We start from the raw sequence: 17,181 nt of genomic DNA, 5'->3' as shown, positions 1-17,181 counted from the left end.
TAGATTTTCTCCATGGCAGTCTGTCCCTGACCTAGTCCTCTATGGCTTCCGGCTGCGCACCCATTGCCAGTGTAACTGAGTCCACCTACCTTATTGCTGGTCTTCCTTCTTCTTTTTCATTCCACTTTTCCCAGCATTTGAGGTTTCTCTAGGGAGCTCCAGGCCTTTGGATAATGGGTAATTTTATCCTGGTCATTTGTGCCTTGAGTGGGAACTCTGGATCCATTTGTTTGATGATTCGTTGGGTTTTGTTTGCTTTTGGTTTGTTTGTTTTGGGGTTTTTTGTTTTTTTTTTTGGCTTTCCACAGTCTTCTCAGGAATTTTCTTCAACACCAAAGCATCAAGATTCTTCATATCTTGCTTCTTCAAAGCTAATTTTCACTTACACCAATTATCACAGGAAACACCATGGCTTGCACAATTCTGATCTCTTTAGATATAGATATTATAGAATCTGAATATATTTTCCAAGGTCTTCATGGCTGCTGTACGAAGTTCTAGTCTGCAATGTATTTTTTGACTGCTTGCATCTTCATTACCAATTCTAAGGTTGGTTGTTCTACCTGTTGTCATTACTTCAGTCTTCTTTATATTTAATCTTAGTCACATTTATTCACTGTGGTCCTTGACTTTCATTAATAGAGCTTGTAGATCCTATGCATTTTCAGCTATCAGAATAGTGCAGCTTATTAATGTTTATTCCTTCCATTTAAAAATCCTACAAGTAAACCTAAAGATACAGTCATTCATTTGGGTACTGTTTGAAGTTACATTGCATTGAAAAAAGTGGCTTAAAAAGTGTAAGGATCCTTAAAAGATATAAGGATTATTGCAGTGTTTCTCAACCTTAACAATTTTTCAGATATGCAGACTTCCAGCACCTAGCCGGCTGGGGAATTCTGGGAGTTGAAGTCTGCACATCTGAAAGTTGCTAAGGTTGAGACACACTGCAATAGAGCCTTACATTTAGGACTCTTGCAGCATTCCCAGTGTCACCTGATCAGCGTTCAGGCACTTGGCAACCAGCATGTATTTCTGACAGTTCCTTCCTTTACTTAACTGCAGTGATTCACTTAACAACCATGGCAAAAAGGTTGTAAAATCAGGCATGATTCACTTAACAGCATTGCATAGCAATAGGAATTCTGGTCCTAATTGTAGTCTTAAGTCGAGGACTACTTATATTTTTTTTCTCAATTTTACTTCCATTAATACATATTCAGCATATAGTTTGAATAAATAAGAGGAGAGCATACGGCTTTGCCCCACTCCTGTGCCACCCCAGAGCTAATCTGTTTTGTCATGCTCTGTCCTACCATGGATTCCTGACCAGCATATAGGTTTTGTGAAATATTCTGAATTTTTCTAAAGGACATTCCATAATTTGACATCATCAACACAATCCAAAGCCTTTCTATAATCAACGAATCATTTATTTGACTTTTTGTTTTGTATTCTTGACTTTTTCAATTATCCAGGGTGTATCAGTAGTAATGTCTCATGTTCCTTGGTCTTTTTTAAAACCAGATTAAATGCCTGGTTTCTCTTTTTCCACATGGCGCTCTATTGTGTGTTGGATGATCCTAAGCTTTATTTTGCCAGCATGTGAAATTAAGAATATTGTATGATAATTTGCACACCCTATTAAGTCTCTCTTTTTTTGGTATTGGGATGTAAATTGACTTTTTCCAATTGGCTGGCAACTGTCTTGTTCTACATATTTGGTGGCATAGCTTGGTTAGGACCTTTATTGATTCTTCTATTGCTTGCTACATTTCTGTGGGTATTCCATCAGTTCCTGTAGCCTTCTTACTTGATAATAACCAGAGTGCTGATCTAATTTTATCTTTTAGTATTAGAAGTTCTTGTAAGTAGGGAATATTTTTTAAGGTATTTTGGATGTTGACATCTTTATAGTATTTCAGTATAGTCCATCCATCTTTGATCTGTTTTGAATTAGATACTCTGTCCATTGGTGTCCATACCAATTCAAAAACGGAATCTCCTTCTGAATTCACAGATCTTTCAGAATATTTTCTTTGTTTTTCCATATCTGTTTCCATTTTCAATGTCTTTACAGATTTTGTTGCAATAATATACTTGATTCTTATCCTTTGTCACAGCTTTCTGAAACTCTTTTTCACTTCCTTTTTGAAATTTTTGTCTTTCTCTTCTCTTCTTGGCAATTTCCACAGTTTATTTTGATACGCAGATTGTTTTCTTCTGCTTTTGGGTTTTTGGCACTCTATTTCCATATTAATCTTTAACAACTTCTTAAGTTCATTCCACAGTTCCTGTGATTCTCTACTACCATATTTTCCGGCGTATAAAACGACTTTTTAAAGCGTGGAAATTGGCGCCGAAGTCAGGGGTCGTCTTATATGCCGAGTCGCCTTATATGCTGGAAATTACGGTAGTTTCCGGCATATAAGACGACTTTCTAGGCATGGAAATCGGTGCCGAAGTCGGGGGTCGTCTTATACGCCGAGTTGCTTTATATGCCGGAAAATACGGTAATTAAATTCAAGACTTCAAAGTGCTTCCTGGTGTTCTTTTAAAAATGGTGGATATATGCTCAAGATCATGTTGTGGAAACTGGTTGGCTTTTTTCTTAAACTTAACTGGAACTAGCACATGACAAGTTAATGATCTGTTCCACAGTCAGCACCTGGCTATGTCTTTGATGCTACAGATGAGCTCCTTTAGTAATAATGTTGTCTGATTTCTGTGTATTCAGTCTGGTGATGTCCAAGATCATTTTGGTTGTTTGACTACAGAGTTAGCTATGAAAAAACATAACAGGAGTTATGAAATAGAGAAGTCATTCTGCTTCATTTCAGGTTCCTAAGCCAATTCAATACATCTATAATATTTTCAGCTGCTGATTTGCAGTTTCAAGTTGAAGGGAACAATAAGGCAAATTATTAATATATGTGGCCCTTGTTTAGCCACAACTGGGACCAGCAACTTGGTTGTTAAGGGACAGAGCACTCACTAGCTGAAACTGTGATTGTGCTTATGATCATACTTCAGCTTCCCTTCACTGGCTTGTGAAGGCCGTGAATGCCAGGCTTGGTCACAAGGTTACTTTTCATTCCCATTGTAACTGCAGTCACTATCCAAAGCAGTCGCTAAGCAAGGATTACCTGTACCATTTAGGAATTGCTTTAAGAGCCAATGCTGAGAGGAGCTATAGACACCATTATCAACATTTTTCAAAGAAATATCTATCTTGCGATATCAGTCGCTGTATATTAAAAAGATATGGGTAGAGAGTTGTAGAGCACACCTGATTGCTAGTTTCTCTGGTTGGATTAGAAACATAAAAAACTGACTGTAGAAAAAAAACCCACAGTGGTCCATCGAGTCTGCCCTTTTTTATTTCTTTTTTAAAAAAATTTATTTTCATATTTTATTTCAATTTCATTTTATTTTTAATTTTTGTCAGATATTGTTTGTGCATAGTTTTTTTCTTACAATGGTAAAAATAGGGATCCATTCTTTTCAGGGGTTTTTTATATAAAAGGATAATTTCTACAATGATGTAGATATTTATTCTATTTGCAGTTAGAAAATAAATACTAGTGAGCAGGCTTATAGATTTGGAGTTAATTGCCACAAGCTTCTGACAATCACTCTATTGTGGCTGTTCTGTTATCCTTTGTCATAATTTCATTGTGTTTTACTTTCATTTTGCTTTCCCGCCTTTCTGGGTTATACAAAGACAGGACAGGTGTAATCTAAAGTCCCCTTTTGTTTCTGTTGCTGTCTCTTTATTGGAACAGCAAATGTCAAACATTGTAGCAGCAATAGCTCTGTGGTCAAATCACTAACATTTTTCAGCTAGTTTGTTTATTCTGCTTGAAACCACATAGTAAAGTATTGCTGATGCAGGCTTAGTAAAGAATAGAATTTAGAATCACTTCATACAGTAAGCTGGAGATCTCTGCTAGACTGTTGCTTTCTTATGCAGATAACTGATTGATCATTGCTGTCAACAGGAAGGAATGTATATTATAAATTATTCTGTGATGTTGTGGAAAGTAGGGAGAAAGAAAAACATATTCTGTCCCCTGAATTACTTTCAGAATTAAACTTAATAGAAGAATGCTTAATGATTTGGTTTGGTCCATATTTGGAAATGAATACCCGATGTGTATCTTCTAAATTAATTATACAATTTAGAATTCTTCCAGTTCTCCATTTCTCTGAATCTGGCAATTAGAAATCGAAAAATGAATATTTTATGATAAAATAGACAGAAAATATTTTGTCATAAGCTTGTATAAAATTGTATTATATGAAAATATTATAAATGTTATATAGTTTTTTAAAATGTAGATTATGGAAGTAGATTGAGTGGTTTTCAGAATCAGCAGATGTTAAATCAATAGATGCCAAAAATATTCTAGTAAGTTTTTCATTTAAATTATGTTTTTATTATACAATATTTGTAACATTTGGCTATTACTTTCAAGATTCCATTTACTGATCACGATAAAACTGCTTAGTGTTTATCAAGTTGATTTGTTCGGAATGCCTTTGGATGGAAAACTTTAGTGCATGATCAGTAACACTGAGTAATGTTTTGGTTAGAAAGGCAAAAAGTGCTTCAGAGCACACTGGGGCACTTATTTTGCACCTATCCACAACTACTTAAAACAGCCATGCTTTTTCCAGGGACCACCATAGCTCTCTCCACAGTTGCTGCATGATTGCAGGAGGAGAAAACCACATATGGTATAAGGAGTGACACAGCTTCCTGCCCTTGGCACATATCTGAAACGCTTTTTTGCCTTTGTATCTGAAGTGCTACATAGCCCTATTAACCAGCTTTTTACTGCAATATGCTCGTAATGGATTGTATCAGTAGCATCATCAACTTCACTACTTGATATGGTCCTTTAGAAAGTGAAAGTAAACACTAGGCCAGGGATAGGCAACCTTGGCTCTTTTATGACTCGTGGACTTCAACTCCCAGAATTCCTCAGCCAGCATGGCTGGCTGAGGAATTCTGGGAGTTGAAGTCCACGAGTCATAAAAGAGCCAAGGTTGCCTACCCCTGCACTAGGCAAAAGCCAAATGCAGTTTGAGGTTCTAAGCTCATAGAATTCCTAGGTAACTTCCTATTCAGATCCAGGCCTACTTAGCTTCAACAAGGTTCTTGAATCAAGTGCCCTCAGACATACAAACAAGGAAGCTAAGCTAAATGATAAGCATCTTCAGGCAGCCTTCTCTCCATTTGTATACTTGCTAAGGAAAAAGACTGGACAATAAGAGTGGCCAAAATTGTAGATCTTGGATCATCTGTTTCTAGTTTTGAAAGGCTGCATAATCATTGCTGTGTTTCAAAAGCTTTGCTCCATTTGTCTGAGAAATGATAGAGGAATATTAAGAACCATAAGGAGTGTTTGGTGCCCACCAGATTTTATTCTGTTCTAATTCAGTGCTTTGAAAAAAGCCTAGTTTCATTTAAACTGAATTAGGCATAAATATGATTTGTGTTGACTAGCACTGGAAAATTATTGAAGTCCATCACTCTTTTACTATTTAACAGAATAGAGTGATATTTGCAAGCCCAGATTCTTCTTGAGTGACAAATCTTCCTCAATTTTGAGGGGAAAAAATATACAAGCACTAGAGCTAGATTTCTTTAAATTCTTACTTTAATGAAAGTGCTTATAATTTTATTTATTTTAGGGAAAAAATAACTTTACTGGTATGCATAATTGTTTTTATGATGACAAATGCTGACAAGTTTCAGATGAATAGATGGAGATGGGTTTTGTGCAAAATGATTGCGCAAAATTGATGTAGTTTAAAAAAGCATTATTTCCTAACCCTTGTTTACTGGGCAGTGTCTCTGAAAACTATAGGAATATATAAAATTCCTTTCATAGAAAATAGTGCAGAGATGCATTTCTGCTTTCAAAAGACACTGCATTTTCACTAGAGAAAAATTGTCCTGATGATTTATCTGGGAATTATGGAGCCTAAAATAGTGGTTCAGAACTGGAGACCATATCCTAGAGCAAAAGTTCTCAACCTATGGTCCATGGACCCCTGAGGGACCGCGATGTCATCACAGGGGGTCCACGAAGTCTTGAAGAAATGTTATGACTTAAATCTTGACTTAAGTCTTTATTTAGATCAGCAAACCTTGGCAAAGCAATACCCAAAGGATCAAACAGTTTGACTTTTATTGCCAACTTAACATTTATATTGGTTAGTAGAGCAGAATAATAATAAAAAATAATAATAAAGTTGGAAGGGACCTTGGAGGTAATCTAGTTCAACCCTGTGCTCAGGCAGGAAACCCTATACCATTTCAGACAAATGGCTGTCCAGTTTCTTCTTTAAAACTTCCAGTGTTGGAGCATTCACCGCTTCTGGAGGCAGATTGTTCCACTGGTAAATTGTTCTAACTGTCAGGAAGTTTCTCCTTAGTTCTAGGTTGCTTCTCTCCTTAATTAGTTTCCATCCGTTGCTTCTTGTCCCGCCTTCAGGCGCTTTGGAGAATAACCTGACTCCCTATTCTTTCTGGCAGCCCCTGAGATATTGGAACAATGATATCATGTCCTCCCTCATCCGTCTCTTCATTAAACTAGACATACCCAATTCTAGCAACCGTTCCTAATATGTTTTAGCCCCCAGTCCCCTAATCATCTTTGTTGCTCTTCTCTGTACTCCTTCTAGAGTCTCAACATCTTTTTTACATCGTGGTGACCAAAACTGGATGCAGTATTCCAAGTGTGGCCTTACCAAGGCATTGTAAAGTGGTATTAATACTTCATGTGATCTTGATTCTATCCCTCTGTTAATGCAGCATAGCACTGTTTTAGTCCAACTTTGGGCAATGAGCAATTAAGCATTAAATACTTAACTGCTTTGTAGGCTTTTAATGTTGCAGCTAGGCCTATAACTCAAGCAGGCATGGCACTACCAAAATGTAAATTTGCACCTTTTTGTTGAAATAACAATCTTGCCAAGTTATATTCTGTTCCTATTAAAGTGTTCCAGTAAAGCATTAATATAGACATAAATCTTCTGTAAGTCAACTTCAAGATTTGTTCAGCCATTGGGCAGTATGATAGCTTTTTTTTTAATGTTGAGACAGGCGATTTTCTCTGGTTATTCTCAAGGATATGTCTTCTGATTTAATTTTGGATTCTTCCCTTTTCGTATATAGTCATGTTCTTAGGGCACATAGCTTTCTGTTGCTTTTAAAGGACAAGATGGCTTTTGTTCCAGGTCCAACAAAGAAGAGATCTCCCAGATTTTATATCAAACCTTCCTAGAACTTTACCTTAGCCCTAATATTCCTATTACTGTGAAGCTAGGAAAAGAATAAGGGCATGCAAAAATACTTTATTTTGAACCATTTTAAATCTGAAATTTTGAAGAACTGTTTTCAAGTTTAAAATTATCGTTTTGAGTATGAAATTATCTGTTTCAAACATTTGGAAGTGATTCACATTCAAGACAGCAGTTTTGCACTCAAAGTGTTTTATGACATTTTGTGCTAGAAACACTTCAAAACGAGATGTTTTGCACTCACCCAGAAACAAGACCTTACCTCTGTAATCAGAATAGGACTTTAAGGTACTTAAGAAACAGTTTATCATTACATTGTGGGAAAGGCTTTCCCCCACTTTTCTAGGGACAGGCCTATTAACAGTAAGGACATAAAGAGAGGCCTGCCAGATAAGATCCCTGACCTAAGAATAGAATAGAATAGAATAGGATAGGATAGGATAGGATAGGATAGGATAGGATAGGATAGGATAGGATAGGATAGGATAGGATAGGAATAGGAATAGGAATAAAACTTGGAAGTCTTCTGGTCCACCCTCCTGTTCAGGCAGGAAATCTTACACCATTTCAGACAAATGGTTGTCCAATCTCTTCTTTAAAACTTCCATTGTTGGGCCCTTCACTTCTGGAGGCAAGTTGTTCCACTAATTAATTATTCTGTCAGGAATTTCTCCTTAGTTCTAGGTTGCTTCTTTCCTTGGTTAGTTTCCATCTATTGCCTCTTGTCCTGCCTTCAGGCGCTTTGGAGAATAGCTTGACTCCCTCTTCTTTGTGGCAACCCCTGAGATATTGGAACACTGCTATCCTGTCACCACTAGTCCTTCTCTTCATTTTCATCTAATCCTGCACTATGTTCTTATAGTGGCCAATCAAGTGCAAAAGGAAGCCTTCTAGTTTCCCTGCATCACACTTATTCACAAACTAATAGCTACTGATTTTTATCACTTTTAGGAATGACTCTTAACTAGCTGCATCTATGAATTCAGTCATTAGATAAGATGTAGAAAATGTTTTTGTCAGGAGTTGTCATTCAAATTAATTACAGTCAATGAAATGCAAGTTTAAAAAATATACAAAAGCAATGACCAAATAGAGGTAGTCCTCGACTTACAACGGTTCATCTAGTGACCATTCAAAGATAACAGCACTGAAAAAAGTGACATGACAATTTTTCACACTTATGACCGTTGTAGCATCCCCATGGTCATGTGATTTACATTTGGATGCTTGACAACTGGTTCATATTTATGATGGTTGCAATGTCCCAGACTCATGTTGCTACCTTCCGACAAGCAATGGGGAAGCCAGATTCCCTTAACAACCATGTTACTTCCTGCCTGAGCAGGGGGTTGGACTAGATGACCTCCAAGGTACCTTCCAACTCCATCATCATCATCATCATCATCATCATCATCATTATTTAACAACTGTAGTGATTCACTAAACAAATGCGGCAAGAAAAGTTGTAAAATGAGACAAAACTCACTTAACAAATTTCTCATTTAACAACATAAATTCTGGACTCAATTGTGGGTCATAAGACAAGGATTATCTATACCAGAAAGCAGTGTAACACTAATATAAAATCTAAGAAATTACCTGGAGAAAGGAAAAAATTAAACAAGTTACAATAAAATGTTCTTATTATAATACATATTTAATAGCAATAACAAGGATTAATTAAAAGAGGCAGTTTGGTATACTGGTTAAGGTGCTGGCCTAGAGACCAGGAGACTGTGAGTTCTAGTCCCACTTTAGGCATGAACACTGGCTGAGTTACTGTAGGCCAGTTGCTCACTCTAAGCCCATGGCATCAGGCTTGGGCTACAAGCGATCAATTCCTGCCACAACCAATGGGTCAGCATTGGTTGATCTGAAAAAAAAGCAGAGCCTGCACCTACTGGAAAAGACTTGTTAGTTGCGAAGTCGTGTCCGACCCATCATGACCCCATGGACAACGTTCCTCCAGGCTTTCCTGTCGTCTACCATCTTCTGGAATCCATTTAAGCTCACGCCTACTGCTTCAGTGACTCCATCCAGCCACCTCATTCTCTGTCGTCTCCTTCTTCTATTTCCCTCAATCTTTCCCAGCATTAGGCCCTTCTCCAGTGAGTCTAGAAAAGACTAGAAAGGAGAAAAAAAATACTACTATAAATTAAAAAAGAAATAAAGTTGATGTCATCACTCCAAGATTAGGACATTTTATGCTTTTTTTATGGAAATCACTGCAGATAGATACTTAGCATCTTGGTGATTATAGGAATCTGATCTGCAAATGGGAAACAAACCACCTTTTCCCTCAAAACAGATTCAGTTTTTGTTAGCGGGTAGGGTAAAGGTATGTCTGCGTGTAAATTGACATAGAAAGCAGCAGAACAATACATGTGATAAGGTCTCAGATTCATTCTGACCACAAGGACACCACCTCTCGGTAAACTGGGTTCTACTGTACTTCCCATCCCATCATGGAGGTAGGATAGACCAGGAAGGAAAGGCATTGAAGGAAAGGCTGTGCAGTGTGCTGAACAATCAAGGTTGCATATGCAATTTGTGGGTGTAGAAGGTTTCCAGATTGGAATCCGCTAATGAAAGTTGGCTATTTATTAGATTTTCATCCTGCGTTTATTACTTTATAAGTAACTTAAAACAGTGAACATACTTAATACTCCTTCCTCCTTCTATTTTCCCCACACCGACAATCCTGTGTGGTAGGTTAGGCTAAGACAGAGTGACTTGATCTAAGTCACCCAGCCAGCTTTTATGACTGAAGCAGGACTAGAAGTCACAGTCTCCTGGTTTCTAGACCAGCACTTACACCAAACACAAATCCATTGGATTCAACAGATTATGGCTTTAGCATTATCTAAACCTAGGGGCAAGTCAATACACAGGTCAGCTGAGATTTGTTTTCCTCTCTACTTTGATGAGAGACCATCAAGGAGCGTTAACAGGACCAGTGGGCCACTGGAAAACAAGAGTAAAGCCTGGTTGGAATCATTTCACTTTCCATGCAGTGTAAAGCAATTTGAACATAGCTTGGGATGGGGAACAGTACTTGCAAATAAATAAACAAATAAATAAGTGTCTAAGGGTTTCAGATTATCATAGGTGCATACAGCAATTTGAACATAGCTTGGGATGGAAAACAGCCCTTGCAAATAAATAAACAAACAGAACAGAACAGTGTCTGAGGTTTTCAGATTATCATAGGTGCATACCAGTGTGCCATACAGCATTTGGAATATAGTTTTAGCTTTAAATAGCTTGAGGGCAGCAAATACACATCTGCCATCTTTGGAATGAAAAAAGAATGATCTTGGCAGTGTTGTTAGCTATGACGGATGCTTGCACTGTTGTTAACTCTGGCTGGCAGAAATGGTTTTAATTGTTCCTCCCAAGCTCCAGAGTTTGAAAAAATATGCCAAGGTATTTAAAAGCTGCAAATTATTCAAGAGAAGTGTTCCTGGGATAATTTGTGGAGCTATAATTTAGCAAGTAAGGCAGAACGTTTTCTCACTCACTCTGTTATCCATACATTACTCTTTTTCATCTTTCTCTTTTGTCTAGTGAACTATTAAAGTGAATTCAGGTAAATTCTGAAGTAGTCATTTGTAGAGAGATTTTGAAAGGGCTGCTTATTTTTACATTAAGGATCATAGGTAATTCATACTAGATAAACTGGAATAAAATTAGAAGACCTACAGCTCAGTAGTACAGCACTTGATTTGCATGCAAAAGGCTGGTCTTTCTATGGCATATCAGATAGGCAAAGAGTAGAATCTCCATTTAGAGCAGCGGTTCTCAACCTATGGGTCGCGACCCCATTTGGGGTCGATTGACCATTTCACAGGGGTCACCAAGCAAGGCTGTCCGCCATTTTTTTCCCCTTTTCCAGCGGGTGCCTTACCTCCCTTGGGCTGGGCCAGCTGGTGGCCCAGCCGGTAGTCGGCCTGCTCCGTCTCTGCCGCTTGCCAGCTACGCCTCGGCCAGCGCAGGGGGCAGCACCACGCATGCACGGCACTCCCGGGCAGGGAAAGTCCTCGACTTACAACCGGTTGGGTAGTCCTCGATTTACAACCGGTTGGGTAGTCCTCGACTTACGACCGGTTGGGGTTGCGGCATTAAAAAGGTTGAGAACCACTGTTCTAGTAAATTTCAAATTGCTAGTCATTATCTTTAAAGTCCTAAAAACACTGCATTGGAATATGTCAAGCTGTGCCTTGCCAGGATTCAATCTGCACTTATGTCATCGAAAGAGGGTATATTGAAAGTCCCCCCCCCATGAGGTTCATGGGTATGAGCTTCTTTCAGACAGTTTTTCCTTCGTGCAACTTTCTGCTCCTGGAGATATGTGCAGACTCTACCTTGCTAACTATTCCATCAGTACATCAAGCCTGTATTGTTTCCTCAAACCCTTGGCCCCTAATGGTCCTAACTGCATGTATTTCTGTACATAAAATGAATGGGATGAATCATAAACATTGCATTTAAAGAGATAGGAACTTCTCAGTATATGTGAAATACTAGCTGCAGTTCCCAAAGATTCTTCCAGTTTAAACTCATTGATCTCAGGTTACAGTTGTTGATGCTGGTGTTACCAAGGAACAAAATAATGTTTATTAAGTTCTTGTTTTTCTAGAAAGGGGAGCAGATGGTATTTCAGGTATAATTGGAAACAAACACTTTGTTTAGCAATAGTATATTGACTTTATGGTTGACAAATGCTTGATTTTGTTTATACCTGTGAATGCTTTAGAGAAAAAAAAAATAGGCAGATACAGTTAAAGCTCCCAAACTATGTATATAGTTTTTTTCTTCAGTCAAGATCAAATCCTGGGGATCCTATGGCCATATCCATGTACTTTTCTTAGCAATAATATAGAATGGTTATTACTTGTTCTGTTTTAACTGAAGGAGGAATTCAGAAGGCATATGGGGAAAAAAATCTCTCTTTGGGATTTTTTTCCCTATTCCCTTAGACCAGGGGTAGGCAACCTTGGCTCTTTTATGACTCGTGGACTTCAACTCCCAGAATTCCTGAGCCACGAGTCATAAAAGAGCCAAGGTAGCCTACCCCTGCCTTAGACTTATGAAATAAGCAGCTGAAATGCTTATTAGATATGCATTCCAAGACAATGTTAGTGATAACTTTCAAGGATAGTATACAGTATTGTCTATAACAGCATTTCCCATTTGGTGCTTTTCAAATATCTGGCCACAGCTTCCCAGTTCTAATCAGGGCAGCCCTTGTTATGCCACACATCTTGAAAACAGATTGTGAACTTGGTGAAGTGTTGCTCCATTCTGTGCAGCAGTGTATAGTAATGAGCAAAACAGTAACCTATTGAAAGAAGATGGTTTGTGTATGTATATATGTGTGTTTCCCCGAAAGTAAGGCCTACCCCGAAAATGAGCCCTAGCTTGATTTTTGGAGGTGGGCCTAATATAAGCCCTACCCCAAAAATAAGTCCTAGTTTTGGGATGAGGCACACCTAAAAATCAAGCTAGGGTGGGGGTGTGGATCTGCCCCATGCGCCCCACACACACTTACCTTGCAGCCAGGCCTCTCCTCACTGGCCCACTTCTTCTGCAGCATCTTCTACAGCCAACCCTGCATTTCTCAGTCACAGTCCTTTCCGGAAGGCCACTGCAGTCAAGTACCAAGCTATAGATTCAATCCATAGCTCGGTTCTGCAAGACCTCTGCAGCTGAGGACCAAGCTATGGATGGAATCCATAGCTCGGTACTCGGCTGCATAGGCCTTCTGGAAAGGCTTGATTGCAGAACGCAACTGCTCCTTCAGCCCCAGAAGAAGTGGACCTGCTGGAAGGGGCTGTCAGAGCTGGAGGTGAGGAAGACATCCCTGGAAAATAGATGTGTTTCTTTTGGAGGCAAAAAAATAAATAAATAAGACCTGGTGTTATTTTTGGGAAAACACTGTGTGTGTGTGTGTGTATGTATATATGTATATGCATATGCATGTATGTGTGTGTGTATGTGTATGTATATGTGTGTGTGTGTATGTGTGTGTGTGTGTGTGTGTGTATATATATATATATATCCCCCCTCATATTTTTTTTTCTTTTTCCCAATCTTGGTTATGACAAGTCTAATCTATGAATGGATAGCATCGTTTATCTATATCTCCACACTCCAAATAGCTTTTTAATTTTTTGTTAATAATAAGAAAATGATCACACTATATTTATTTTTCTTTTCTTTTTTTTATTGAAAATTTTTAAAATTTTACAAAAAAGTTCCTTTCCCCAAACCCTCCCAACCCGCCCCAACCCTCCCCCAACCTTCCCAGAGCTGAATACAGGCTTAGTTAAAATTTAAGAGAAAAAATTTTAAACACAAATAAACCATATATAAACTTGGTTACAATAATTAAACAAATCATAAAATACTTTAACACCAGTATTTAAAAAACAGAAAGAGAAAAAGAAAAGAAACAAGAAAAAGAAGAAGAAAAAGAAAAAATATCTAAAAAATATCTTAAACTTTAAATATAAATTATTCAAAAGCTAAATAATATTTTTTTATATCATACTTATATTGTATAAAGTTTATCCATCTTTTCCATACCAAAAGGTACTTCTCTTGCGATTGATCTTTCAAGAAAGCCGAAATCTTTGCCATTTCCGCTAAATAAGAAACTTTAAGAAACCATTCTTGCAAAGTAGGCAAAGATTCCTTCTTCCAACATTGCCCTACTAACAACCTAGCCGCTGTAATTAGATTTAACATTAATATAGTTTCTTTACTGTCACAATCAGAAACAATACCCAACAAAAACAATTGTGGAGTAAATTTTATCCTTCTTTTAAAAATTCTTTGAATATTCCACCATATCTTAATCCAAAAAGCTTTTATGTTTTTTCATAACCACCAAATATGATAATAAGTGGCGTCCAAGCAACCACATCTCCAACATTTAGGCTGCAAGTTTGAATACATACGAGACAATTTTTGTGGATCAAGGTGCCATCTGTAAAACATTTTATAAAAGTTTTCCCGTAAATTTTGGGCTTGTGTAAATTTGACATTCCTCACCCAAATAATCTTCCAAGTATCTAATGGAACCGATTCATCAAAATTTTGTGCCCATTTAACCATACAATCTTTAACTAGTTCTACTTTTGAATCCAATTCCACTAACACCCCGTAAATTCTTTTAATATGGGTTCGTCTTTGATCTTTTATTTGTTTTAACAAATTCTCATCCTCTCTGAGCAAACCCACCTTACAATCTATCTTCCACCTTTCCAATAATTGTCTATACTGAAACCATGAATAAATGATGTTTTCTTGTATTAAATCTTCCATAGATTTTAATTGCCAATTTTTACCATCTCATCTAAATAATTGTGTATAAGAAATACTATCCATCTTAACTCCTCTCCTTATCCCTTCTATCGCATGCCATGGGATAGCCCATAATGGAATTCTAGAATCACTTCTATAATATTTCTTCCAAACCCAAAGTAAAGAAGTTCTTAAAATATGAGACTTAAAAACCCTATCAACCTTTTTATTAAAAATTAAATAGGCATGCCATCCAAAAAGTAAATCCCATCTCTCCAGAAGGAGTACATCTACATTTGTTAAGTTAACCCAATCACTAATTAATGTTAATACCATAGCATCATAATACAATTTCAAGTTCGGAACCTTGAGTCCACCTGCTATATTTATTTTTCTATGTTTATTTACAACTTTAGTTCTAGAGATACGTGTTCTGCTTTATAACATCTTGCAATGACATAATAGTTTCTCCGCAGAAAGGCATGGCTAATTTGCCACGTAAAATGAGTTGTAGATGAAATCACTGTTCATATTATTCTTTAATACTTTTCTAAGGTCTTGTAACTTCTCTGTAAAATCAAATGGATATCTTCCATAGAGAATAATTTTGGATGCAGATTGTTATCAAATTAATTATAAACATAGTTATTGTTGCTAATTATTTTTGGTGCTTAAACTAATAGTTTCTTTTAACTGCAGCACTGTTTTCTAACTACTCATATATACAAAAACAAGTCCTTTCAATTTAGTGGGATTTAATTTGGATTCATAGAGTTATATTATTAATTGTAAACTATGGGTGACATGATAAGCATTGTTCCAGTATCCCAGGGGTTGGCACAAAGAAGAGGGAGTCAGGCTATTCTCCAAAGCACCCGAAGGCAGGACAAGAAGCAATGGATGGAAACTAACCAAAGAGAGAAACAATCCAGAATTAAGGAGAAATATCATGACAGTTAGAACAATTAATCAGTGGAACGACTTATCTCCAGAAGTTGTGGGTACTCCAGCACTGGAGATTTTAAAGAAGAGATTGGACAACCATTTATCTGAAATGGGTTTCCTGCTTGAGCAAAGGGTTGGGACCAGAAGACCTCCAAGGTCCCTTCCAATTCTGTTATTCTGTTTAGATGTTTAGCACGCTAATCAAAGACCTGGGTCCAGATATTCAATATTATTTTGCCAACAGCCATTCTAATCTCAAAAGTCCAATCTGATTTATTTTCAGGAGTAAAAGTTCCTCGTAATTTTCGACTGCTGGAAGAGCTAGAAGAAGGCCAGAAAGGAGTAGGAGATGGAACAGTTAGCTGGGGTCTTGAAGACGATGAAGATATGACACTTACAAGATGGACAGGCATGATTATTGGGCCCCCAAGGGTAAGCATCAATTTAAAGATATAAAACTATTGCTTTGTTTTTAAAAATCAGATTTCTAGTATTATAATGGGATACATTATTTTTTGTGATTGATTTTGTAATATACAGTAGTTCGTAGAATGAGATGGTTATAAAATGGTAAACCCCATGTTTAACTTCTTATCTTTACCTTCTTAAATGATATGGAAATCCCATTTCAGTTTCTGTCTTTTTAGAGTATAGCAGTAAATTGATCATTGTTCAACTGATTATTTGACTTACTGGGTAATTTAGCCACAATTTCTTTTTTGCACATAATAATGAGTCAAAATCTACTAAGGCAAAACTCAATGGGGAAAAGTTCAGCTTTACAATAATAGATGAGAGAGTAGGATATGAACATACTTTTGAATGCCATATGCTGTGCATAAATTCTGAGTGTCTTTCATAAATGAGACTCTGAAGCAAATTTATTTTAAATGAATCTATTCATCTTGTTTTGAGGACCCGAGTCTGAACAAAATTGCTTTAAAGAATTCATGTAGGATTTCTCAATCTCTTCAGATGAAAGATGGAAAACTGCAAAAATAAAAGTTATGAACAAAAGGAAAGTCAAGCATTAAATCATATTCCATGTTACTTTGAAATCTGAAGGAGTAAAAATAGTACACTTCCCAATTCCTCATAATTAAAATTGGCAACTTGAAACTGAGTTTTATATTTGCTTATAGCACCCCCATCTGACCATGAAGGAATATAGAGCATGATACCTAACAGATATAAATAATGTCAGGAATAACTTTCATTGATGCTGCTTAAATATGGTTACCTATAATATAACTATATAGAAACAAGGTTTTGTGATGAACTGACAGAAGAACTATTCAGTTTAGTTTCAGTTTAAGGTGATTTTTATATCAAAACATAGATTTGAGGAAACCTGACTGTGACTTTGGCCACCCCATTGATCACCAGGTTTGATCTGGCTCACTAGGGTGTATGTCTTCTTCCCTCAGTGCTCCATGTGTGTGTCTCTCTCTCCCAAAACTGCTTCTCCATGAAAGAATGACTATCCCAGATAGAAGTATACTATACTTAACTCAGGGCATACACATACAATGTGCTACACTGCTAGAACTTCCAAACAAGCTCAAGGGCCATTTGTAGAATGTCAGACTTGAATGGACAGACTTATGACTTGAT

At 37.1% G+C, this 17,181-nt stretch overlaps 1 protein-coding gene across 3 annotated transcripts in view; it reads left to right on the top strand.

Moving 5' to 3' along the window:
• The window catches only part of LOC120308776 (ubiquitin-conjugating enzyme E2 variant 1), a 101,947-nt gene that overhangs the window by 40,288 nt on the left and 44,478 nt on the right, over nucleotides 1–17,181 (top strand). For all 3 annotated transcript variants that reach the window (XM_039345257.1, XM_039345255.1, XM_039345256.1), the window contains one exon: nucleotides 15,851–15,999. In XM_039345257.1, coding sequence (XP_039201191.1) covers nucleotides 15,851–15,999 — 149 coding nt within the window. The remainder of the gene's footprint in view (nucleotides 1–15,850; nucleotides 16,000–17,181) is intronic.

The sequence above is a fragment of the Crotalus tigris genome, unplaced genomic scaffold (genome assembly GCF_016545835.1).
Source record: "Crotalus tigris isolate CLP2741 ecotype Arizona unplaced genomic scaffold, ASM1654583v1 scf7180000017947.1575755, whole genome shotgun sequence".
In the NCBI taxonomy this organism is placed as follows: domain Eukaryota; kingdom Metazoa; phylum Chordata; class Lepidosauria; order Squamata; family Viperidae; genus Crotalus; species Crotalus tigris.
This window is presented reverse-complemented; position numbering and strand designations above follow the sequence as displayed.